This window comes from Rattus norvegicus, chromosome 18, assembly GCF_036323735.1.
Source record: "Rattus norvegicus strain BN/NHsdMcwi chromosome 18, GRCr8, whole genome shotgun sequence".
NCBI lineage: Eukaryota > Metazoa > Chordata > Mammalia > Rodentia > Muridae > Rattus > Rattus norvegicus.
This window is the reverse complement of record NC_086036.1, coordinates 81967960-81995788: the sequence shown is the minus strand read 5'-3', so window position 1 is coordinate 81995788 and position 27829 is coordinate 81967960. Positions and strand designations below refer to the sequence as shown.

At 38.8% G+C, this 27829-nt stretch overlaps 1 protein-coding gene and 1 pseudogene across 11 annotated transcripts in view; both read right to left on the bottom strand.

Moving 5' to 3' along the window:
• Neto1 (neuropilin and tolloid like 1) overlaps positions 1–27829 on the bottom strand; it is a 123276-nt gene that overhangs the window by 32942 nt on the left and 62505 nt on the right. For 5 of the 11 annotated variants that reach the window (XM_006255035.5, XM_039096765.2, XM_063277287.1 and 2 more), the window contains 2 exons: positions 13388–13429; positions 13141–13268 (listed from right to left, as the gene is read on the bottom strand). The exons of 3 other annotated variants lie outside the window; for them this stretch is intronic. In XM_006255035.5, the coding sequence (XP_006255097.1) occupies positions 13141–13268; positions 13388–13429 (170 nt within the window). Of the gene's footprint in view, positions 1–8611; positions 8837–13140; positions 13309–13387; positions 13430–27829 lie in introns of those variants that run through there. 3 more of the 11 variants (XR_005496025.2, XM_039096767.1, XM_008772133.4) reach the window with 2 other exon arrangements.
• On the bottom strand, positions 201–7585 carry Eno1-ps27 (enolase 1, pseudogene 27; annotated as a pseudogene).

The window sequence follows — 27829 nt, the reverse complement described above, 5'->3', positions numbered from 1 at the left end:
TACGGAAGTTACTTTAAATTCTTCTTTATGTACTATTGTCCAAGTGCCCTGGTTGCTTTGTTTGAGGGGGAAAATGGTATATAAAAGAATAATTCACATTGAAACTAAAGGAAAACAAAACTGATACTGAAAGACAGCTTTTGATATCAAACTGTTTACTTTGCACTGATTTACCTTTGAGGTGGAGCATGTTAAGACGGTTTTTAAAAGATCGACCTATGTATTTTATCACACTTTAAATCAAGCTGCTTAGCAAAATGTACACAAATAAAATTCAAGTTAGCAGTTGATGAATACAATGTACTTGGTCACCAATTCATCTTTAGAGCTCCCAGTAATTTTGTGGCTCTCATGTTGTAACAACTTAGGCTCACGGAGTATAAACTACAAGTGAAATGTGAGGCTTCCTACCTCAAGGACATCCTGCGTCTAAAACAGTTGTTCTCGATGAAGGAACATTCTCTGACTCTCTGCCCATGTGTATTCAGAACCATAAGTGATGGATTCTGGCAAGAATCAGACTACAAGAACTTGTTTGTTCATTCATCCATCCATTCAGCAACGGCCACAGCCTGCCCTTTTAGTTGGTAGCGGCCGTAATGGTGCATTGTGCAAAGGATAGTAAGCAGCGGAATGAAACACCAAAAACATGTATTAATTAAACCACTGAACCAGCATAGGATGTAAAGCTAGAGGAACAATGTAAAGTAAAAGTGCGTGCAGCAAATTAGTGAAGGTGCGAGAATGGGTTCTGAATAAGCCTGGCCTCCTTTGACACATCGACTGTTTGTTAATACTTTATTCTTTAATCATGGACATATATAGGCTATTTCCTTTAAATTTTATTTACTTCATCTAGCATGCATACCCACTAAAGGCATACATTTATTTTTAAGTTTACTTTTGCCTTTCTACATTTGTTTTCTCAAAATTTATTATTTCAAAAAACTGAAATAAATGGGAAAACTTTCCCCAGATCTGTAAATGTCTATCCTGTTCAAAATTTCAGTACTTAAGCTAATAAAAATATATTAATTATCTTCAATGTTATTACAACATATTCATTGGTCCCTATAGCTTCTCTTACAAGTTAATTGCATGCCCTGTCCCCTGAAACAGTATATTTTAGCAATCTCCTTAACAGCCTGTGTGTCTTGTCTGGTTCAGTTTCTGCAATGTGGCTCAATTCCCAAACCAGGCAAAATGAACATTTGTAAGTGCAAAATCAATGATCCCATGCTTTTAACTCAAATCCTCATGTGAGACAAAGTAAAATCATTGTGAAACCTCATCTTCCCCTTCCCTCTCCTTCCCTCCCCTTCCTCCCCTTCTTTCCCCTCTTTTCCCTTTCTGTCCCTTCCTTTTCCTTCCCTTCTCTTCCTTTCCCTCCCTTTCCCTTCCTTTCCCTTCCATTTCCTCCCAATGTTTTTGTTTGTTTGTTTGTTTGTTTGTTTGTTTGTTTTTGCCCTAACACTCCAGGCTTTTTTCTGGATGTGATAAGGTCTGGTTCAGTTATAACATTTCAAATGAACAAACTCCCACCTGACTGACTCCCTAACTCTGGCAGCATTTTCTATTATAGGCTCCCTGCTTGATTCGAATTGAACACATTTCAGGTTACAATTCCATATGGTACTTCCTGCCTACCTAACCAACCAGAACTCCCATTTCCTTTATTAATTTCACTTGTTCAGTGTTCATCATGTATTTATTGACTGTCCACAAATCCAACATGGCTTTTAGGTGCTATGGATAATAATTATGCACACATTCTACTGCCAGAGGTAATGATTATTTAAAGTAGCTATCAAAACAAACTATGACATACATCCAAAGTCTAGAACAATGTATTATAGGCCTGTGTAAGGCAAAAGTGAGCTGTGATGGCTCACTCCAGGTTACCCTGATATAATTATGAGAAGACACAGAGAAATATGGGCAAATGAATGGAATTGATGAGCTGCTTCTTTTTTTTTTTTTTTTTTTTTTTTTTGGTGGAGGGAGGATTCTGCGGCTTTTATTTTTGCATGTAAACAGTGGGAGTCTTGACGTTGGGTACCCTAGAGATTACACTGGAGCTCTGAGGGCTCCAAACACTAGTTGGGAAGTCAGGTGACAGAAACAATGATTCAGACCAATCACGTGATTACAAAGTTGGGGTCTCCAGCAAGGCTCCGGGTGATCAGGGGTGGACGTCTAAGGAAGCAGTGACATGGGAGAGGTAAGCACTGGGCCGGCCTTGAGCCGCCTGGATGACATTAGGGACAGAGGATTCGATTCGTAAGCTCCAGGGATCTCCAGCCCACACCTTACTTGGCCAGCAGGTTCTTGAAGGACCTGCCAGCAAACCTGGCTTTGCTGCAAAATTCTTCCTCGATTCTACAGATCTGATTGTATTTGGTCAGGCGCTCAGATTGGCAAGGGATACCAGTCTTGATCTGCCCATTGCAGAGCTCACCACCAGGTCGGGAATGAAAGTGTCCTCAGTCTCCCCCAGATCGATGGGACACCATGGCGCCCCAGCCATTGGACTGGACCAGCTTACATGCCTGCAGAGATGCGGTCACAGAGCCAATCTGGTTCACTTTGAGCAGAAGGCAGTTGCATTTCTTGCCTGCAACCTTGGCAATCCGCTTAGAGTTGGTCACTGTGAGGTATCCCCCTCCACCTGGATCCCTGCATTAGTTGTGAACTTCTGCCAAGCATCCAGGTCGTCCTGGTCAAAGGGGTCTTCAATGAAAACCACTGCGGAGTCCTTGATGAAGGACTTGTACGTGTCAGCCAGCTGGTCGGGAGTGATGTACCAACTGGAATCATCTGGAGACTTGAAGTCCAGGTCATCCTTGCCAGCCCTGGAGAACTCGTAGGCAGCCACATCCATGTCGATGACGTCCTGGTCAGTGGAGCTGGCCTTTGAAATTGCAGTTTTCAGTAGCTCCAGTGCTTTTTTGTTCTCCGGGAAGTTAGGTGCGAATCCTCCCTCATCACCCACATTGGTGGCATCTTTCCCGTACTTCTCCTTGATGACATTCTTTAGGTTGTGGTAAACCTCGACTTCAATGCGCATGACTTCCCGGAAACAGGATGCCCCCACAGGCAGGATCATGAACTCCTGTATGGCCAGCTTGTTGCCAGCATGAGAAGCACCGTTGATCACATGGAAAGCTGGGACTGAGAGGATGACTTCTGGGTTGCCGACCAAGTCAGCAATGTGACGGTAAAGGGACATCCTCTTTTCCAAGGCACCAGTTTTGCAGACAACCAGGGACATTCCCAAGATGGCATTTGCACCAAATTTAGATTTATTCTTGATGCCATCCATCTCGAGCATCAGTTGATCAATCTTCTCTTGCTCCACAACATTCAGTTTCTTGGTAACCAGAGCAGGTGTGATAGTGTTATTGATGTGCTCAACAGCCTTTGAGACACCCTTCCCCATGAAGCGGGTCTTATCATTGTCTCGGAGTTCTAGAGCCTCATAGAGGACGCACCGCTGGGCACCGCAGCTAAGAAGAGACCTTTTGCGGTGTAGAGATCCACCTCGACAGTGGGATTCCCACGGGAGTCAAAGATCTCTCTGGCATAGATCGGAAGAATAGACTTGGTGAACTTCTGGCAGTTGGATCACTGCGAAGGAAGGAAAGAGGGTTCTGTAGACACCAAAGAGAGCGTTAAGGACAGACAGACAGGAGCGCTACTCTGTACCTGGGCGGCACTGCCAAAGAAACTTCTTGTTGCTATGGCTAATGGACAGACAACACAGTAACATTGCTGTCCGAAGTACTGAAACTCCCCGCCAGCGCTCAGGTGTTGATTGGATCTTCCTCTGTCCTGCACCAGGCTCAGGAAACATTGCAGAGGACAGAAAGAGCACAGTGATGGAGGGTGGAGAAAAAGAATGTGAAATGTTGTTCTCTGCACATGCCATGGATACTGGATACATGGACTCACTGCAGCAGTAGTTGCTTGTGGAAGAGCTACACAAGATCAACTCAATTTAAAAAATTCCATTAATGATATGAGGAGGTGGGACTCTCAAGACAAAGTCCCTGCTGAGGTACTATTGATGGTCTCTGGGGGAAGAATCATCATTCTTCTTTAGGCACGTAACATGTGGCTACCCATACCGCACCATTTACATATATTCATCATAAATTGGACTTGGAAGGTTGAAATAAACAAATAAATGAATAAACAAACAAACAAATGAAAAGCAAACAAACTGTAAGGAAGATATGAAGTTAGGAAGGTGTGCTGTGGGTGTCTTAGGGACAGTTAGAGTGGATAAGAGGCATAGGTATGATCAGTTAATATCTATGCCTGTGAAAACTTCAAACAATAAATAAAATTATGAAAAAATAAATCTGAAGAATGTTAAATCCGCCAAATTTTTGCCACGTGCAATAATGTGTCTTTAACATAATCGCATGAAATGCTTTTTAAAAATAAGTCATTCTCAGGTGACCTTTACTAGAAAGCTGGGGCAAGGAATAAAATCATAACTTTCTTAAGAAAAATAAACAAATCAATGCAAGTTCCCAAAATAAGAATCGTAGGCTCTGTCATTTAGACTCTTTTCTTCACGTTCCTTTGCTCTCTCCTGAATAAAAGCCATCAATCTGAAAGTTCTATAGAAGCCAAATGAGAGTCTGCTGATGCTTGTGAGATAACAAAAATGATAAATAGTTGGAACTTGAGTATATTCTAAAGTACTCCACAATACCCTCGCATAGTTTATCATCCGTCAAAAGAATGTGCAAATTCAAGAGAGAAATACACAGTTTTACCAGCAAGAGAGGGGTCCACAAGAATACAAGACACAACACAGTCCACCTTTTGAAATACAACATAACTGGGTTCGGTCCCCAGCTCTGAAAAAAAAAAAAAAAAAAAAAAGAAATACAACATAATATGACCATGGATATCACTAGTTTTACAAATTTTAACAAAATATCTGTACTCACAAAAATAAAAAAAGACGAATGAAAGTGATTAACTGAGTCAGGAGGGAAGATAGGTTTTTAATTTGGCATTTTTAAGTTGAAATATTTCATGAGATAATATGTCTAAGCACTTTTCCAGATCCTTATACTACAAGCAGAAACACAGATTGGAATAGTAATTTATTATCATGACAAAGGAGTCTGTGTGATCTATTAGCAATCACTTGACCCCAAATAAATTCTTTTGCTTAGTTCCCTAAGCAACAGGAAATGTGAGTGTCACTTTTAGTTCTTCAAATGAATGGAAGAGATGAGAGTCATACCCAAGCTGTGTGAACAAACAGGCTGGGCTAAACCCAGAGCATTATTTTTTCCTTTGGGCTTAGCTATTCCTTGGCCTAGGCCTGGGAGATTCTATCCTCCATATAATCTCCCTAGTTTACTGATTAAATTCAGCTTCTCTTAGCTTCTGATTCAATTGCTCTGCTTACCTTCATGCTAACTTTCACAATATCATCTAATCTTCTGCCTCCTTCTCATTCCCCAGCTCATTCTGTTTTCACCTGTGTCTAGATTGTTTTCTTTGTCCCAGTAATACTGTCCCAGTAAAACTGGCACACACATACCACCACTTTTCTCTCTCCCTACGCTGTCCTTAGGTAGTCTCTCTTTCCTTTCTGTTCTCTTGAGAATTGATCATGAATTCTTTCTCTAATTCATTCTGTCAAATCTTTCTCTGATTCACCACTTTGTCTGCCCCTCTATTAGACATCACTTTCAAACATAGCTGCTTCCTTCTTTTTTTTTTTTTTTTTTTTGTTCTTTTTTTTTTCGGAGCTGGGGACCGAACCCAGGGCCCTGCGCTTCCTAGGTAAGCGCTCTACCACTGAGCTAAATCCCCAGCCCCGCTGCTTCCTTCTATAATCTAACTTTACCTTCATTTTTAGAGATTAGAGGTATGTACTAAGGGGATGTCTGTATTCTGGCCAGAAGAATTAATAGGATATTTTCCCAGTTGGATCACACAGAACTGAAAGGTCTTTGTATGTCATCCCTTGCCAGAGCTGGACATTGCTGGATTAAAATTCCTCTACAAGCAGATTTACGCAAGAACTGTTAAAGAAAAAGAGAACTTGGATTCAGGAAAGTCAAACATTTTATCTTTATTTTTTGAAGTGACATGGGGACTGTCACTTTTATAGTTTCATCTTTGTATAAGTTTGGACTTTAAACATGGTTGACATCAACCTGCTTAGTATCTTCACTGCATCTCATGCAGTCTTACAGAAAATTTTTAGAAAATGCTCATATTTGATAAATTCCAAAAAGAAAGTTGTCATCTTAAGGAAAACTAACCTTAACAAAAGGGAAAAAAGGGAAAACCCCGTAAAGCCTACTATTTCCGTTTTCCTAAACAAGTTCAAAAACCTGTTGATGAGAAACCAGGAAAGGGAATAACATTTGAAATGTAAATAAAAAAATACTCAATTAAAAAAGAAATGTAAAAAAAAAGAAGATATCAATGAAACTCAGAAAATAAATATGCCCTTTGAAATAAATCACTATCTTTAAAAAACACACACAATAAAGCTAAGGCTACAACTTGGTGGTGTTGTAGTTAGAAAATCAGATGTATACTTGGTCAAGCTTCGGCTTATGCAGTGTGTCTGCACTATCCCTGTAGGCATTGGGTGCCATGCACTCACGGTGAACAGTGATGGGTAATGTCTTCCATTTCTGTATCTCAGAACTAAACAACTGCCCTTACAGGAGTTGGCATGTACACATGTAAAGCATTTATGATTATTTTGAACTTCAAATTTTTGTATTTAATAGGAAAGTAAAGGGTAAGGTATTTGGTTCACATACTGTGAACTGTTCGTGCATAAGGAAAAATTCCAAACATTCTGATCAAGATTTTTTTTCCCACAGGATCAAGGACTTTTCCTCCTATTGATGCTGGACAATGCCATCCTCTGCTACATATGTGGCTGGAGTCATGGGTCCCTCCATATGTACTCATTGGTTGGTGGTTTAGTCCCTGGGAGCTCTGATGGGAACTCTTTAGTTGATAATGTTGTTCTTTTGATGGTGTTGCAAACCCCTTCAGTTCCTTCAATCTTTTCTCTAACTCCTCCATTCGGGTCCCTTTGTTCAGTCCAATGGTTAGCTGCAACCATCCTCATCTGTATCAGTAGGGCTCTGGCAGAGCCTCTCAGGAGACACCCATACCTGCTTCCTGTCAGGAGGCTTGCTTCCCCAATGTAGGGTAATGCCAGGGCGTTGAGGTTGGACTGGGGAGTGGGAGTGGGAGAGCATCTTCGTAGAAGCAGGGGGGTGGGGGGAAGGGGTATGGAAGAGGTGGAAAGGGGATAATATTTGAAATGTAAATACATAAAATATCCGAGGAAAATAAAATTAAAAAGATGATTTTTTTCACTAGCTACAGTCTTTCATATAACATCTTTCTGAAAATTTCTGAAATATCTTCCTTGCATTGGAGGGCAACTGCTAACACCCTCCCATAAATAGTGGTTCAAATCCCTTGTCATTTTGTGTATTTTTCTGAGAATAAATTTATCTATTTGTATATTCAGAAAGAGAAGAAAAAAGAATAATTTTAATTATGAAAATAATATTTAAGGTTTTTTAACTCTGTGAACATCTAAATGTTTTAAGTGTATATCTCAAATATAATATGATAGATATTTTATATAATTTTTATTTCCTTAAAAATTAATCCAAGGTCTGATTAAAAGCACTTACTGAGTTTGCAGAAAAGACCCAAATTCAGTTCCCAGCACCAACCGCTAGTGTATCATAACCACCTGTATGTCCAGCTCCAGGCTATGTAATACCCTCTTCTGTCTTCTGAGGAGCACACAGGTACACATACACAAACACACAGACACACACACACACAAACAAACATACACACACACACACAGACACACACACGCACACACACTCATACACGCACGCACAACATGCACATATACATAATTAAAAATAAAACTCATGATTATAAAAATAACAAACCAAGCAAACACTGAACACCTGTTGTATCTATGAAATCAATTATTATGAAAAACTTTCACTTTTTACAACAAGGTTTGGTTTAGGCCAAATATGCATTCTGAATTTCTAATCATAAGGTGTTGACCTTAATATAAAGCAGTCTCATTTTAAACAGTTTTAAGATGAGCATTATGACTGGAATTATTGTGTAAAATTTGTGACATAATGACTCCAAGAAAAGACTTATTTCAGGGAGCAAAAGAAAAAATAAGAAAGAAAAGCCTCTCTACTCCTTCTGCGAGGGAAGGCAAAGGGAAATGATCAACAGAATAATATATAAGTCTAGTGAAATAGTCAGATCCAAATCTCTTCACAGTGAATCATTTTGATGTGTTTTCCTTTTTAATCAATCACAAAGGTTTGGAACTGACAGGATGATTTATTGAAAAAGACACGGGCAATTTCAGAACACATAAACCATTTTTGGTAGTATCTGTTTTCCAAATTGCAGTAATACAAAAGACAATGCTGTGTTTATATGCAAAGCAAGTAAATTTAGCAGAAGTTATTAAGTAATCCATTACAAAGAGCTCAGAGCTCAGAGCTCCTCCCCTGTGTCATAATGACAAGAAAAGCAAGGACTGAGGCAATTATTTGAGTCTCAAAAGAAAATTTTATTCACAATAAATAAATGTTCAGTCATCTCTGGTCTGCCAAATGTTATTCATGAGTTCAAGACAACTGGACATCTTAATATTTGAACCACAGTCTAAAAGCATGTACCGAGGGCTTTGCGGTTGCTGTTTTTGACTGGAAAGGTCAGGATTATATCAGACAGAATATTACATGAATTTGGAAGGTTGAAAAATCTTCACCTGGGAAACATAAATAATACTATTTTCTAAAATGTCAAAACATAAACACTCAACAATAGATCGTGCTATAAGGATATTAAATTGGTGTTTAGATAGTTATGGGAAAATAGCAAAACATTTGAGTGGCCTTCTATATTCTTACATTCCACAGCTAACATTTCATTCTAAAAGTTGTAGTATAACTCTCATTGTCTATTATTTACTACATTAAAATTTCAATTTTCATTCATCTCATAATTTGAGATAATGAAGGAGCAGACTCAGTCCGTAAAACCCTTGATAATTTTTCTGTTTTCAATTCTAATCATTTTCCATTGTTTATTGCATTTACCTTCTAATATTATGTATGAAATGCTATCAGATTTAGTAGGTCTGTTTATTACTTCACAAATCCCAGATTAGAAAGACTCCAGATTTAGATTTGATTATCTTTTCAAAGTCTGAAATTCCATGGTTTTGGATTTCCACGATCAACACCGCTATTCATACCCATGGCTACCTTCTTTCTGAAGAAGTTCCTTTGCTCCCCTGACTCCATAGCTCCCTTCTTGGCCAATGAAGAAACCTCTACTTTTAAGGGCTATGTGATTAGATCAGACTCAGCTGGGCCACTTCCCTTTGCTCAATGGCACCTGAATGACAGTTTCACTCTATCCCTCAAACATCCTTTACCAGGTAACTTAATTTGATGTAACCAGATATGTGTTTCTGTGATACACTTACAAAGTTAGAACTGGTGCTGAAAACTCTGGAGGTCTCATAAGTCCTGCCCCTACACATAGATCACCATATAAACAGTGTTAAGAACTTGATAATTTTTCAATGAAATACAGACTTATTTTTCATCCTTCCATATTGATTTGACTATAAGCAAATTTACAATACTTTGGTTTTATACAAAAGTTCACTTTAATTTGAAGTAAGAAAAATAATAGCTCTCAAAAGGTAGATCTTTATTCTCCCCAAACATTAATGATTCACTCTCGTTGGCACATGTTTGGTGAATCTTTGACTCTATCTCTTCTCTCCTTGCGTACATTGGATCTTTTTCCTGATTATAGTGGTTCTGTAATATCAGACTGGCCCAGGAGGTTTGAGATTATTGCCCTTTCTCCAGCCCCGCTAGTAGCTAGCCAAATATCTGAGCTAGTCACAAACACATATTTATGGGATTTGGATTTTAATAGGACTTTCATATGATGTCAGCCAAAAATTACTTGATGTAATTATTATGCAAGACCCCTGCCAAATTCTGCTCTCATTCTGTCCCTGAAATATCATTTGATCCCCATCACAGAACCCTAAGTATATTGAATTAATAGGAGTTTATCTCTCATTTCAAATGGACAAAGTACAGTTCCTAAAACAATGTAGATTGAGGAGGTTGCTGTTATGCTCTTAGTGTAGCTTAAACATTATATGAGTTTTCTAAACAGCATTTGTAAGAATTTCTATTGTTATGTATTTATAGATATATAATGTATTACAGCTATATTCATCTCTCTTATTGCCCTATCTTAGTCCTTTCTTACTTTACTGCTCTTTTCCCAAGTAGTCTGTCTCCCAGATTCATGCAATTTTTTAAAGGATCAATTTTAGTTAAAGTCGTTTGCAGGAGGAATAGGCTATTTTACTAGACTACGGTCAATTTAGCAATAGCTACAACAGAAGAAAGTGGTATATACTCTTCTGGAAGCCATTAGCTGCCATTAGCTCCTCAGGAAATGTAGGGCCTCATGAGTCTAGCCCCCAGCTAGAGTTGAATGGTTAATGGTTCATTTTTGCAGGTTCTGCATATACTTAATGTGGTTATCTACAAATACCTAAAGTCCATCTCTCGTGAATTCACCTTTTTGTACAGCCTTGTTCTAGAATCTCCATGCAAAATGTCTGCTCACATAAGTGTGTTTGTACCCCATGGTTAACTCAAAATGGCTTCTTCTGTCCTGACGCTGCGCTGCTTATTCCATTTCTAAATGGCCCCATCATGAATGGATTTCCAAAATTATTCCTTCTCTGCTTTTCCTTGGGGGTGCTGATGGATCATGTTCATAATTAAAGGGGTCATCTACGTTAATAAAGGAGATATTGTCACATCCTAATTGTCAAATGCTAAGGGACAATTTGCAGTATATACAAACTTTACACCTATCATGTAAACTTTTTAGCAACTCCGTTGTGTACTGTGGTAGGGTCGGGAGATACCATTCAAATAGTCACAGCTACCCGTTTCAAGCTTGACTTATGCCTTGATAGTTTATGCTCATAATTACTAGGATATCCACAAAAATAGGAAGCCCCCATGGCCAGTAAACCTTGTTCCTTGGTTTTCTCCACAGCATTCAATTCCACTTCCTGTCTTCACAGCCTCTAATTGAACGGAAAAGGGCTGTCACAATAGAACCATCTTGGTTCAGCTCTGCAGGAAGCATTGCCTTTGGGTCACAGACTGCCAGATTCTGTGACAGGCAGGTGCACTAGGCATTGTTGTTCTGAGCCTATACAAAAGACAGCTTATTTGCCATCTGGAAGAAGGAGGCGTGTGTTTACACTCCACTTTAACACTGAAGTGACAAGGTGCTGCTAAAGACAGCAAGGTGCTGTGCGTGCAGTTCCTGTTTATGAAAGTTGGCTTTTAAAAAAGAGTTTTCATTCATAAAGGTGAAGGAAAACAAGCACTTTCCTGATAAATTTAGCTCACTGATCATCCAGGTAAGTGTTTATGACTTTTAGAGAACAAATACCAGTTCTTCCTTAAAAATTCCTTCTGGTGTCAAGGTTCGGATGCAGGGCCTGACAGAGGTTAGCAAAGTGCTCTAGTGACAAGCCCTTTTTGCCTTTGATTTTGAGATAGGGTCTCAATAACTTGTCAAGTCTAGCTATGCAAACTCACTCCCTCTACTGTCTAAGCTAACCTTGAAGTGGAGTGGCAAGCAACGGAGAAAAAGAAAGAGAAAAAAGAAAAACAGTGTCTAAATTGTTACAAAGCAAAAAAATAATTTTTAAAACTTTCCTCAGATGCAAAGAGACTTGTAACTATCAGAGCTGTGAACAGGACTGTGGTTTCTTCCATCCCAAGGCTTAGTAGCTACATGTTTGGAAAAGAGATGTCATATATATATATATATATATATATATATATATATATATATAATATGAAGTACATGTAATGTATATATACACAATTCAAGAAGTACTTTGGTTTGTTGATACATCAGTACTTCTTGAAGAGCAAACGTCCTTCAAATTCAAAAGAGAAAAGACAGTAGTACTATTTTTTTTTACTTAACTTGAATATCCTACCACCAAATTCTATGGTGTCTTTCTTAGTATTTCCTCCACTGGCTGCCCAAAAAGATTGAGTTCTGTCATGGACTCACTCACTGTCTTCCCGCTACCTAGGCTTCTGCTCATGTCAGTCTACCTATCTTGCCTTCCCACATATTTCCAAATTCTATTTCTAACCTGCAAATCCAGTCACATTCCCTTTCTGTTCACCTTCCTTCATATCACTGAACATTTGGGATAAAGTCTCCATTCTCTGGAAAGGCCCACAGAGGTTAGAACTTACAGATGGACTTGCCTCCCTCTACACCCATTGGCTCATTAGATCACGTCCTACTGAATTAATTCCTGAAAAGTTTGCAGTCTTCTGTGTGCATGAAGTCCCCAATGCACTCCCTGTCGTCCTGAGCACCTTCCTACTGTGTAGCTGCTATCGTTCTGTTTCTCATGCCATTCTAATGAGATCCTGGCTACTGCTGTCTTTTCTCTTTATGCAGTCTTTTCCTTTATACTTTCCTTATCTACAGCTTGGGATCAGATCTTCTGCTTGGCTGGTTTCTTTACATATATGTCTTAGTACTAAATATAGAAAACATAAGGAATAAGTATGGAGTGGTGGCAGTGGCCTGTGTACATGTGTTTGTGTGTTTGTGTGTGTGTGTGCGTGTGTGCGTGTGTCTCAGAGTACACATGCACATGTGAACAACTGCATGAAGGTCGGAGGTCAGATTTAGAAATTTGTTCTTGGGTTTTATTTATACTCTTTTGAAGACAAAGTATCTTAGACTTGCTTCAGGGTCTCTTACTCCCCTCTGTATAATCTGTTTGCCAGATCCCACACTGCAGATGATGCTAGAAAGTTAGGTTGAGCAGGTAAACACAAGTTTCATTTCCAAGCACAGGAAACTAACTGCTAGCTAACAGCATATTTGACCCATGCCCCAGTGCTACCAGATAATGTGAAAACTAGATGCTTCTCAAGACCGCTCTTGGGAGCTGACTTCACCCTTGAGACTGACCTTGGATCGTGGTGGGGCTCGGATGTACCATTTGCAATCCACGGCTTCACTGGCAGAAGCTTTGCCTTCCTTCAGAATCTGTATGGACTCCACAATTCCTTCCGGGCCGCCCATCTCAAACTCACACGCTGAATAATAAGATGGATCCAAACACACAAAAAGATGGATCTTGAATAATAAACCCAAAGTATACTTAATTACAGAAAACAAAGACCTCTGGACATTATCAAATTTCTCTTTTACCAACCTGGCAACGGTTTCAAAACTCCAAGGTCCTTAAAGTCGGGATCTTAAAAATTGAGAAAATGACAATTAGTTCTATTCTGCATGAATTCCCCACAATGATATTGAGTAATATTCCATCAAGTTATCCAGGAAGTAGCCTGCGTATATACATTTGAAAATACTAAGTGATAAAATAAAAAGTACGGGTTAATGTTAAGTCAGAAAATTCGAGTGTATGTCAGGACAACTGTTTATTGCTATTGACTCTTTCTCACTATAATAAGCTGTTTGAAACTTCCGATCATTACTGTATCTTATACTCAAACTCATGATATGTTTTTATAGCATATCCACAGGTAAGGCATAGTTTAAGTCACTTCCATATATTATAGATATAATTCATGTTCTACTTCAAAGGATTCTACCATTGTGGAAACACATTCTTGCAGGGGCGGGGGAGTTGTGAGCAGCTGGGACTTCATGTATCAAAGTGAAAACAACCCTTTCCCTCTAATTGAAAGACTTGTCCTGTTTTCCTGGCATCTCTAACTCTCACCATGCTGTCTTTTACAGTAATCCTCAATTCTCTACTTTATAAAGTCAATAGCTTTTTCTCCTGTCTTTCTCTTTGAACCTAGTTTCATGAACCCCTCCCTTTTTGCTTGTTTACATGCTTCTTGAGAAGCTGTGCTCATCATAAGTTTTCTAAGTATCCTTGTTAAAAGGCAAAACCCATGTCCTCATACCCATCTCCTGGGTTTGGTTGTAAAGTAGGAACCCAGCCCATGCTGTGAGCCTGAATACACAAGGCATTTCCCCCTCTCTCCTCAAATACACAAGGCATTTGTAGCTTTTCTTCTACATTGGAGAGCTTCTGAAATCATATGCAGTGGACTACTTCATTGTTGAGAGGCCCAGTGGTCAGAACATGCTGACTGTGACAAGAAGCCGAATGAAACACAACCCATATGGGGAAAATTCCTCTGATTTGAAACAGTAGATGTCCATAGAGTCTGGCCTGTTTGAACTGAATTTCTCTTACCTGTGGTAAAGTTACCAATGGCTATGGTATAGGATTAGAGACTTTGTCTGAGTACTTCAAAATTAATTGTGGGATTTAACATGCTGCTTTTTGTAATAAAATTTGGACTGGATAAAAAATTTTACAAAGTTTAAAATATTTTCTAAAATATCTTTCAAGGAAGAACTTGAATTGCAGTATAAAACATTTTTTTTTCATTATGGCAAGAATAAGGAGTATATATTAAGACCCTGTGAGATTCTTTGATATCTGTGTCTACGTGTAACACAACTTGAAGGGTTCATGCCCTTGTGTGTGAGCATACTGATCATGCACATGTAGGCAAGCATTAGCGGTTTTCACTGCTTGCTATTTATGTGAACTAGTCTGCTGGCAGTGAGCAATGCAGTATTAAGTATAGTGTTCCCCAATTGTATTGAAGAGTTAAATTTCAAAAAGAGCCGCCCCTCCCCTTCCTCATCCCCCTGCTGAGTGAGATGAGTCACCCTACCCACATTGCTGAGATACTAGATTGCACGTATGCTTTGCTGATGTAACTCCGCGTCAAAAGTAACTGTGCACCATTTGAATCAGCCAATCATGTGTAACCGAGTGAAATCCCCTGGCTTTCCCTATATCAACCCCTGCCTTTTGAGGCTCATGGTCGGCTCCTCTATGTCCTGCGTGAGAGGCATGTCGGCCCGAGACCTTGGTGTCGGCCCGAGATCTCGTTAATAAAGCTGCCTCTTGTTGTTACATCAAGATCGGTTTCTCGTGTTTCCTGGGGCACGCCATCCCGAGACTGGAGCAAGAGTCTCCCCAATTTGGGGTTCTTTCAGTATCAAGTATTTTCACTCAGATCATTATAAAATCTACCAGAATTTATCTGTGTATGCTGAATCAAGGACAAAACACTTTTAACTAATAGACCATTATTTTTAGAAATACATGGAAATAATTTTCTTAAATTTCATCAGACAAAGAAAATTTATGTATATATTGTCCCTTAAAAATGCAGGGAAAAGGCGTATATATCATTTACATTAAACAATTTACTGGTAGTCATTTTTTTCCTCCTTCAGCATCAATAGGCATCTCACTTTCCAATAAACATCTACTAAATGCCTGCCTGCATCCTACATTTTATGTAAAATCACTCACGTTTTCAGCACTAAATAGTCTCCTTACCAGTAGACTTACTCTTTTTAGAAAAAAATTAGGGTTAGGGTTAGGAGTCAATCACACTTTTTGGAAAAGTCAAGCTTTGGAGTAGGCTGAGATTGTACGGGACTGTTATCCTGCACATCAGAGATCGAGGTGGTAATACCACTCCAAGTTCAAGAACGCATTAGTCTGCACAAGTTCTAGGACCAAATGAGACCAGTGAGGCCTTGTATCAAGAAGTAATAATGAAAACAAAATCAAGACTATGCATGCATATTGCAGCTCATTTGAAGGACATTTTCGGGGGAGGGAGTTTAAAGCCATGGATTTAACCTTCAGCAGCAAAATGCATATGCCAAGGGGAGGGCAATAATGGGGGAGGATCGGGAGAGGAACACCCACACAGAAGGGGAGGGGGAGGGGCTAGGGGGATGTTGGCCTGGAAACCAGGAAAGGGAATAACGTTTGAAATGTAAATAAGAAATACCCAATTTAATAATGATGGGGGGGGGGGAAGAAAAGAAAAATAAATAAAAAATAAAAACTCAAAACAAAAAAAAAAAGATTTCCCACCTCATGTGTGCAGATTTTTCTTATTCATTTCTCCCTTTTTACTCTTTGGCTTCTAATTTAAAATGTCTCTCATTAAAGCACATTAGCAATTTTGTGATCAGAAAGTTTCAGCTGCACGTGGTTATAATTTGGGGAGAAATTAAGTTAATGTTCTGTCTTCCAGTTCAAAGGAAAACACTTGTCATTTTTATAACTCATACAGCACCAGGTTGCTATGAAAGCTTGTACTGGGGAATAAAAACTTATTTTTGTTTCATATTGATAGCGATAGTAATGATGACTTAAGATACTTTGAAAAATTGTTTTTGCATTACTGTTTTGGAAAACTATAATTATAAATTCCTCATATGATCTGCAGCCAAACAATCAAAATCACACTTGAAAGAGCCTGAATTGGATGGACGAATATAAAGATTGATTGATAGTTCCTGGTTATTTGGGAGCAATGAGACAGATTATTATGAAGACACACAGTAAAGTTGAACATAGTGATTGGCCTCTACTCTCTCAAATGTCTCTCAAAATAGGTTCTCCATGAAGAAACTTGAATCAATTTTAAACATGTAAATGACCTCATGAGGGTCACTCCACATCCCACTGTACTTTGGTTCTGATCACAGCTCTCCATGTATTCCTCATGGGCCCCAGAGGAAAGACCATGGGTATCCTGTTCTATTCTCTCTTGCTTCCCTTGATACAATCTCAAAAAACTTTCTCAAACATGCCAGTCGAAGAGAACACATTTTCTTTTGCAGTTAGATGTTTTTATGAGAATTTGCAGCCATTTTTCTCTGAGCTTATGTTTTTACTAACAATGTACTTCCTTTCCATGAGGACATAACAAACTGAACTCTATGACATATTTATGTGGGATTTACAGCATTTGCAGATGGTCAATAATGTTAATGAATTAAACATAATTATGGATGTACAGAAAATTATAAGTGTGCAGAATTTATTCCTACTTCATCGTTCTGTGTGTACATATGTCTGCCAGTTTTTATACTTTAACTTTTCCTATCAATATGTAGGGTCAGGCTCATAGACAAGCTTTTCCTGTAAACACACATCAATGTAGGTGCCCTGTGAAAGATCACTTCATGCTGACATTTATTTCTCAGGCATGCAGTTATGCCTTGTTCACTCAGCCTTTCACAAGTGTACATTGTCATGTAACAATCTTGGTCCAAGACATAAGGAAAGTTTAAATTTAGCAGGTGGGCTTACAGAGCCTTGGAGAATTTGAAGAAAATTTCAGAGTCTTTTCCTATCGCAGTCAGTCTTGAAGTCATATCTGTTAAATCGTTCTAACTCTGTCAGCTTCCTTTCCAAAGTGAGTTTGTACAGTACATAATGCTGTATACAGAAATGTACATAACCAATGAATGCAAACTAAAGAATGCATGACATGTTATGAACATCAATTCCCATATAATGACCTAAGTATGATTACAAAAAGAAGCCATTTGCTGGTGTTTCCAAAGATACCCTAAGGCGGAGTGCTTTTGCTTACAAGTACACACATGTTCAGACATCACCTCACTTTCCTTGGCCCCTTCTGTGTTGTGTGTTCTTCCTGGTGCCAGTTGTGGCATCACAGTAGTCTAGGCACTGCAGGGCTATGCTGAACTGTAAAACTTACTCTTTTTTTTCTCATGAAGAACCTATTAAACTGTGGCCTATTTTGCTTTTGGTTACTGACATTCACTATTTTTTATTTATGATGTTAAATTAATTTTCTCGATTTCTTTACTTTTATTGGATATTTTTATATTTCAAATGTTATCCCCTTTCTTTGTTTCCCATCCATAAACACCCCTATCATATCCCCCTTCCCCATTTTTCTATGAGGGTGTTCCCATACCCACACACCCGGCCCTTCCCACCTCCCACCCTGACATTCCCCTGTATTGGAGTATCTAGCCTTCATAGGAACAAGAGCTTCTCCTTCCATTGGTGTCCAACAAGGCCATTCTATGCTACATATGCACCTGGAGCCATGGGTCAGTCCCTGTGTATTCTTTGGAGGGTGGTTTAGTCTCTGAGGGCTCTGGTTGGTTGATATTATTGTTCTTATGGGATTGCAAACTCCTTTAGCTCCTTCAATCCTTTCTCTAAATCTTCCAATGGGGACCCTGTTCTAAGTTCAATGGTTGACTGCAAAAGTTTGCCTCTGTATTTGTCATGCTCTGACAAAGCCTCTCAGTAGCCAGCTATATCAAGCACCTGTCAGCATGCACTTCTTGGCATCAGCAATATTGTCTTGTTTTGGTGGCTGTATGTGTATGGGCTGAATCCCCAGGTGGGGCAGTCTCTGAATGGCCTTTCCTTCAGTCTCTGTTCCAAACTTTGTCTCCATATTTTCTCTTATGAATATTTTTGTTCCCCCTTCTATGAAGGACTGAGGCATGCACACTTTGCTTGTCCATTTTTTGTTTTTTTTGAAATTGATGTGGTCTGTGGATTGTATCTTGGGTAATCTGAGCTTTTGGGATAATATCCACTTATCAGTGAGTGCATACCATGTGTGTTTTTCTGTGATTAGGTTACCTCACTCAGGATGATATTTTCTAGTTCTATCCATTTGCATATTAATTTCATTAAGTCATTGTTTTAATAGGTGAATTGTACTCCACTTTGTAAATGTATCACATTTTCTGTATCCATTCCTCTTTGAAGGACATCTGGGTTCTTTCCAGCTTCTGGTTATTATAAATAAGGCTTCTATGAACATAGTGGAGCATGTGTTCTTGTTATATGTTGCAGCATCTTTTGGGCATATACCCAGGAGTGGAATAGTTGGGTCCTCTGATAGCATTATGTTCAATTTTCTGAGGAACCTTTGCAAATTCATTTGGAATAACAAAAACCACAGGATAGTGAAAACTACTCTCAACAATACATGAACTTCTAGGTGAATCATCATTCCTGACCTCAAGCTGTATTACAGAGCAATAGTGATAAAAACTGTATGGTATTGTTACAGAGACAGAGACAGGCAGGTAGATCAATGGAATAGAATTGAAGACCCAGAAATAAACCCACACACCTATGGTCACTTGATTTTTGACAAAGGAGCTAAAACTAATCCACTGGGGGGAAAAGATAGCATTTTCAAGAAATGGTGCTGGTTCAACTGGAGGTCAGCATTTAGAAGAATGCAAATCAATCCATTCTTTTTTTTTTAAATTTATTTATTATATATACTATAGCTGTCTTCAGATACACCAGAAGAGGGCATCAGATCTCCTTACAGATGGTTGTGAGCCACCATGTGGTTGCTGGGAATTGAACTCATGACCTCTGGAAGAGCAGTCGGGTGCTCTTAACCTCTGAGCCATCTCTCCAGCCCAAATCAATCCATTCTTATCTCTCTGTACAAAGCTCAAGTCCAAATGGATCAAAGACCTCCCCATAAAACCAGATACACTCAAACAAATAGAAGAATAAGTGGGGAAGAGCTTCGAACACAAGAACACTTGGGAAAGTTTCCTGGAGAGGGCACCAATGGCTCATGCTCTAAGATCAAGAATCGACAAATGGGACCTCATAAAATTGCAAAACTTCTGTAAGGCAAATGACACTGTCACTAGGACAAAATGACAACCAACAAATTAGGAAAAGATCTTTATCCATCCTACATCCAAAAGAGAGCTAATATTCAATATATACAATGAACTCAAGAAGTTAGACTCCAGAGAATCATATAACCCTATTAAAAATGGGACACAGAGCTAAATAAAAAATTCTCAGCTGAGGAGTATCGAATGGTTGAGAAGCTTGTAAAGAAATGTTCAACATTCGTAGTCATCAGGAAAATGCAAATCAAAACAACCCTGAGATTATACCTCACATCAGTCAGAATAGCTAAGATCAAAACTCAGGTGACAACAGATGCTGGCAAGAATGTGGAGAAAGAGGAACACTCCTCCATTGTTGGTGATATTGCAAGCCGATACAACCAATGTCTTAGTTAGTGTGTTATTGCTGTGAACAGACACCATGATCAATGTAAGTTTTATAATGGACAATATTTAATATTTAATTTAGCTTACAGGTTCAGAGGTTCAGTCCATTAGGATCAAGGTGGGAGCATGGCAGCATCAAGGCAGGCATGGTGCAGGAAGAGCTGAGAGTTCTACATCTTCATCCGAAGGAAGCCAGGAACAGACTCAGCATCCTAGGCAGCCAGGAGGAGGATCTCTCTAAGCCCACCCCCACAGTGACACACTTCCTCGACCTTCTAATAGTGCCACTCCCTGGGCCAAACATATGCAAACCTTTACAACCAATCTGGAAATCATTCTGGAGGTTCCTCAGAAAATTGTAAAACTTACTCCTGCATTTATGGGAAGAACAGCAAGTACTAAGATTTTCTACCCATATTTTAAATCTGCTTCTTCATGTATTTTCCTATTTGTATAGACTGGAACCTTTTATAAAGTCTCATTTTTTTTTTAAATTCCAGTTGTTCGTAAACTCATTTGAATTGTTTACCTTTAAACAGAAGGAAATGTGTTCCTATACCTCTCCTCTGGTGAAAACAAGTGTTTTTCTTGGAAAAAAAAATTAATGGCTTCCTCCTTTGCATCTGTATAGTCTTCTCAAAGAGTAAAAGGATGAATACGTTGCAGTTTGAATAAGTTTGTTACTTACGAAAGATATGGAAACTACATAAAAATGATGTTATATGACAATTTATTTCAGTCTTAATAGATGCTACAAATGGATTTTACAGGGATTTAGACAAATACTGTATGGTGACTTTATTATGCCCTTTGATAATAGTACAAGTCTGAGTCAGATGTTTAAGAATTCTGGAAATCAGTCCTAGATATTTACATAAAGACATCATTATCACTTCAAAAGCCAGATATCCCTGAGCAAACCATAATGGGGAGTCACTGAAGCATATCACAGGGTAAGCAACCATGCTTCCTGATAAACACACGGACACACAGACACACAAAAGGCTCAACAATAGAGCTGCAGAAAGTGCCTTTGCTGAATGCATGCTGGACAGAGATCAGTGAGGGAAAACGGGACACTGCTATATCCACGAATTTACAGTTACAGCAATCCCTGAGTCTTCTTCCTAACATCTTTCCTATAGATATTCATACATCAAATCCCCAGCAATACTATGTTAGTTAGTTGTCATTTATTTGGTGTTGAACAAATAGTGCTTCTGTAGGATTAAGTAACTTTTTTTGGGTCTCACAGGTTAGGGCTAGAAAGGGTGAAATAGTATGCTAACTTCTGAAACATGGCCTCAGAATACTCAATATAGAAAAGATTTAGCTTACAAAGAAGGTGTAGTTCATACCATTGGTGTAGCATTGCTCTTGTGTGCTCCAGAGCTGAATAAATGGGTTGCTCATCATGTTTTGCTAGAATTTCACGAGTATTAAGCATGCATGAGTCAGCAAAATATGATATTTTATTTGAAGGTTTGGTAATAAATGCAAGCTATATTAAACACCAAATTTGTGATTTGATTTTAAATCTGATATGCTGTATGGATTGTACTAAAGGTCTATTTGTATCGACTCTGAGAAAACCATGGTGTTTCAGACAATTGGTTCTTAGCAAGGAGACAAGATGGCATCAGTAATCACAGTACCCAGTGTCTGTGGTACAGACCCTTTAAAGGTGCAAGTTTACTTAACTTTCCCTGAAGAAGCAAAAGAAAAAATCTACAATGAATATCTGAGCCCTCGAAGATGTGTTTTAATATTCTGTAGTGAGAAATGCAAACTCTCAATAAGGCATCATTGCTGTGAATTGTCTGGTCTGGTGGTTCTCTTTAGAAAATCACTTTCACAGTGGTTTATGCTGCGAAGTGATGTGTGTGCTTTACTCAAGAAACATCACTTTTGCTTGAAAGACAAATTGTAATCATTCAGATTTAGATACTTGCCAGAATTTTTCTTGAAAATGAACAAAATGAATCTGTTGAACTGAAGAAATCAACTGACAGCATTGCCAATGATAAGATCCAAGCTTCCAGGGAAGAGAAAGCATTTGTCATTGTGTGCCTGACAGCTTCCTCAGACTTGGAGAATTTTAAAGAGAGGTGGTTATTGACATGAGAAAATATGAATTTTGATATTTCTTAAGTAACTTTGTCAATATTTGTTAGCTCTGCATAGTAGCAATCTGGAGACAGCCTAGCACACAATTAAAATCTCTTAATGTCTCTGCGAGGGTATAACCAGGTACATGACCTATTTTAAGAAGAAAATACACTGATCCAGTTAATGGATTAGAATACAAAATAGATACTGGTGTAGCTTCATTGTTCTTATCATGAATAACCATATTAAAACTGTCACTAGATGAAGCTTCATGTAGCTGAAGGCAATAACCAACAATATTTGAAAAGGCCATTTAAGTATTTTCCTTTTATCCACTAAACATCTCTATGAAGTTGGATTTTCTCTATAACCATCCTGAAGAAAGCATTAATTAGGGCATTGCATTTGTAAAATTATAAAAACAATGTCATTTTTCACTAATATGTCAATGGTATCTTGATTATTGCTCTGCATTCTATAACAATAATTGGCTTACTGGAGTAATAGTCTCAGGATTTATAAGCAGATTTTTAAAAATATGCTCAATTTAATTGGATAATCTGTCATGCTTTTTGAGACTTTGAAGTTTATCAGAGAGTAATGCCCAACAGCCTCCAAACCCCTACTCTTACCAAGCCTATCAGTGTCTCATAAACATCCCTTCCCAAAATACCCAGAATTCCAAGTGAATAGTGGAGAGCTGGAGATGCTCTCCTTTTACTGTCTCAATAAATTTCATATGTCATGAGCAACTTACTAGAAAGTGCTGTTGAGATGACTGACTATGAATGAACATGTCACAGACTTTTCTCTAAGTGGTGTTTGACAACTACACACACACACACACACACACACACACACACACACACACACAGATGTTGTAATCAACTGAAGCCTTAAGCGGTGTCAGTGTTTTCTTTGAAATTTTGTAGAAAGTCCTGAGACTTTCTTAGAGCTGTTTCCTTAACTATGTTAACAGGAGATCTTATGGTCTAACTTGTACAACTCACATATGCTACTTCCCCACAGAACTCAATGCTGTTCCCAGAAGGCAGCAATTCACAAGAGAATGGGGCTACCTGACACAGTTACATACTACATCTGTCTTACGGTTTTACTGCTGTGAACAGACACCATTACCAAGGTAACTCTTGTAAGGACATTTAATTGGAGCTGGCTTACAGGCTCAAGGGTTCAGTCCATTATCATCAAGGCAGGAGAATGGCAGGGACCAGGCAGGGAGGAGGCAGGTGGAGCTGAGAGTTCTATATTTTCATCTGAAGACCACTAGGAGAAGACTGGCTTCCAGGCTTCTAATACCCTAGCGTGAGGGTATTAAAGCCCACTCCCAAAGTGGCACACCTAATTCATCATGACTACACCTACTCCAACAAGGCCACATCTCCAACTAGTGCCATTCCCTGGGCCAAGCATATTTAAACTACCACAATATCCAAAGCTTTTCCAATATAAGAATCAAGGTTGATAGGTTCTTACATTTATATTTCAAATACCTGATATCTCTCTCTCTCTCTCTCTCTCTCTCTCTCTCTCTCTCTCTCTCTCTCTCTCATCCTTGGCAACTTTTCTAAACATTTTCTTTATTATTGAGATTATAATATAAGAATACAATGAAATCTACTGATCATATTGACCGCATCTCTCAAACTTTCCCTATTTCCTCTCGGACATGTTCTGTTACTACTTCATGTCATTTTGTAATTGCTGATGACAACCTGCTAAACCCAGTCAGTGCTAATCAAATGTTCATGGGTGTAGGGTCATTCACAAGAGCATAGGCCTCCTACCAGTGGATAATCCTTCCAAGAGATAGATTCTCCCTTTTCAGAAACTGTCATCTGCTAAGATCTCTTCAGTAAGGAACGGGGTCTTGAGAACATCTGCCTCTCAAGGCCTGGATTTTGGTTTGCTAGATCTTATGCAGCTCACCACAGCTGCTGTTTGCTAATGAGTATAATTACCATGTCACGCCCAAGAGGTAGCAGTTCCCACCACTCCTTCATAACCTTCTCCATTTCCCTTTTCCCAACCTTCTTGATGGGTTATAATCCTAGGAGGAGGAGAATTGACATACATGGTCCATTTAGGCTACATACTTGGTCTCTTATTCTCTTTGCTTTGGCCAGTTATAACCTGTGTATTTACTATAGTCTGTCACGCAAAGATACTACACTGACCACAATTGAGAGCAGTATAGGTGTCCTAGAATAAACATAAGTATTTAGGATTCAATGTGACCGCCTGAACATTGAACAAAACACAAATTCTAACAGAACTTCAGCTATAAAGAAAAGCAAGTTATTGAAAGCGACTTCAGGTAAACAGGTGGAGCCGGAAAAAAATTATACTGGCTAAGGTCACTCAGGCCCAGGAAGACAAACACCCACATGTTCTGACTCATACGAATATCCTGGTTTCAAATCTTGCTTTGTTTATTTAACATGGAACCCACGTGGGAACACCATGAAGAAAAGAGTAGCTTGGGGTATGAAGGGAGGGTAGTCAGTAGGTTATAGTTAAAATTAAATGTAGAGAGGTGTAATACTCAGGGTAGAGATAGTTAAGCAGGGCATGGAGTGTGAGATAAATCAAAAGGAAGCAGCTGTGAGATGCTGCCTGACAGCCAACTTTCTCACAACCCAACTTAAATTGACTGGAGAGATATAAAGCACAGGAGAAATGAATGAAGACAGGGGATAGAGATGGCTAAAGGATTAATGGTAAAGCAGTAATGGACATGGGAGTAAGATATATCTTGTCTCCAGTGGATGAGCTAACCCAAAGTAAGTCTCTATGAAGAAACAATCTTGTCTAATCTTAATGGTAAGTAGGCTAATTTCAACACAAAACTTTAAAACATTTAAGTTGAAATGCTCTAGAAAGGTAGACAATGTCTCTTTTGAAAGGCTCGGGCTTGTACATGAAAACTGAAGTATAAGGCATGATACACCTCCCTGTTGTTATTGAGAGCCAGAGGTTTCCAAAGCAACACATCCTTTGTCTCTGCCTGTGGATACCCACCATGACTATAGAGTGAGATAGGGTTCTTCAAGATACTTTATAGTTTTGGCTTTAGGACACATAGAAATCAATCTGAAACTGTCTAGGAAAAGACCTTCTAGTTACCAAGCTTTTAGAGTATGGGAAGATGCTATGCAGCCTGCTATTAATGGACTTAACAAATGTTGGACCCTGCGTAATCCAATAGCAATAGTCAGGTGAGAAGTGTACCCACTAATACAATAGTTTCCTATTGCTAAAGGGGACTAACTGCTTTCTGATTAGATTTGAGGCCTGCTCCACAGGAGGGAATTTTATGTCAGATAGCATGATCCTGGTCAAAGCCCATGACTGGGAAGTCATAGGACAGTCTTACAGAGAGTTAGCAAATCCTGCCTCTGGGTTCCACGACCATGGGCGTTCTGAATTATGTCCACCATCCACATGATTCCTCTCTCACTGAAAACTGGTGAATGCAACATTAGACTGAATCCTTATTATTTCCAGAGTTATCCAACAACTTGTGCTATCCACACTGGCTTTGAGAAAACAAGACCTTTTAAGGCCTTTGACATCTTGCTTCTTTCTCAAATGGGTGAGAAATCAAATATCAAGATAATGAAAAAAAGCTATAGTGTTAACTGCAATTTCTGTTAAAACAGTATGGAATAATACAGCATAGATATTTAATTGTAAAATATATGGCCATAGGAAAACAAACATTATTTTGGCAAAAAAATTGTGTTTATGCAGGATCTAGAATTAATTATCTTTTTAAGAATTTTGCAATTTCTGGATCTGTATTTTTCTGGAACTTTAATGAAATAGAAATAGCACTGCAGATTTTTGTGAGTATTAATAAGTGTTCATAAGAATGATAAGGTTTTAAATATGGTTTTATGTACCTAACTGAACGAAGATTTTATCATTTAAGCACTACTGGCTGAGAGCTACTGACTGCTGATGGCTGCTAGCGGATGAGAAAGGAGAGACACTTTCTGAACACATGTAACCCCTGTTAGTTTGCCCGTGCTCTATAGATGGCTGTATGACCTGGGCATATGTGCAATAAGACGCTGTAGAATATAAACAAAAACAGAATGTAGGAAATGACATGAAACCAGAAGGCAGGAGTCCTGTAGAAGAATTGTAAATTAAAATGTAAATGTAAATTAAAATGATAAAAATATTCCCTATATGTGCATGAAATCCTCAAAAAAGAAAAATTTATTGTATCAAAAAACACCATCATTTTAATTTAGTTGTGTTATTAAACAGTCAAAAATACTGAACTAATAAAATCTATTACAAGACTTTGTCTATTTTATTGTTTAGATAAGTCCTTCATGCTCGAACAATGTGATCTGAGATATATAACTATATTACCCCTATTTTAGGCTAAGGAAGCAGAACAAAGAAAATCAAATAACTCACCCAGTGACATATTGGTTGTAAGTCATGAGAATTGAGATCAGAGCTAAGTTGTCTGATTTTCTTTCTTGCTTGCTTGCTCTCTCCACTTTTGTCCTTGCTGTTCCTCCTCCCCCTCTCTTTCCTTCCCTCCCTATTTGTTTTCTGATGTTCCTCCCCCCATATCTCCCTTTCCTGCCTACTTCAAGGGCATCCATGGAGTTGTGGCTTGATGACAATGCCTCCCTCTGATGAGTACTGTCACAGAAGTCTCATGTTTGCCTAAAGTAACCAGGACAGGGGTCATTTGGAACTTGAAACCATGAGCCCATTGTATAGAGCTAATTAAACGGGGCATATCTTGGTGCTACTGTGGTTAGCAAATATAATACCTTAACTGACTTTGCTCTATTAATTTCTGAGTATCCATGCTCATCCTTATACTTTTATTGGCATGAACAGAAATGTTCCCATGGTTATCAGGGGAAATTAGGCATTGAAGAACATGGGGCAGTGAAAGCTGATGTGGTAGCAGTGGTGGGAAATGGGCTAACTTCTGTTCCTACTAGAGTAGGAGGACACATCCTTCAATAACAAATCTGAGAGATTAGAAGACACAGAATGTACTTCTGAAACTGAGTTCACACATTTTTCACAAGCCATGAAGGGGAGAATTTCCTGGCTTGCCACATCTAGACCTGAAAAGCTGAGAAAGGGAGCACATTATAGACCAGTGTGTGTGTGTGTGTGTGTGTGTGTGTGTGTGTGTGTGTGTGACGGAATAGCACTACTCTCACATGCATCCTACTTGTATCAATATCACTTAAATAAATCACATCAATTGGAATAAAGTTAGACGATATTTGGTTTTCTCAATATTGTATATAAACATAAATACAACTTTAAAGGTGCCTTTCCTGTTAGAGTCTAATATGTGTGCTAAGAGAAAAACCAAAGCTAAGTAAGTCATGAAAACAGAGCTTGAATATAAGATATATTCTCCTTTCAGTAAATTTGAAGTGCTTTAGTCTCATCTAAATAGAGTTGGAACCATTCCTTATTGGGAACCCTTGGAGAGTCCTCTGATGATGCCCTTGGCAAAAATACCAGGGCTACTATGCCAGGCACTGGAGATGCACATGGGCAGGTGGAGGCATCAGGGATGTGGAAGAGAACAAATAGAGAAGCCAGAAACTGC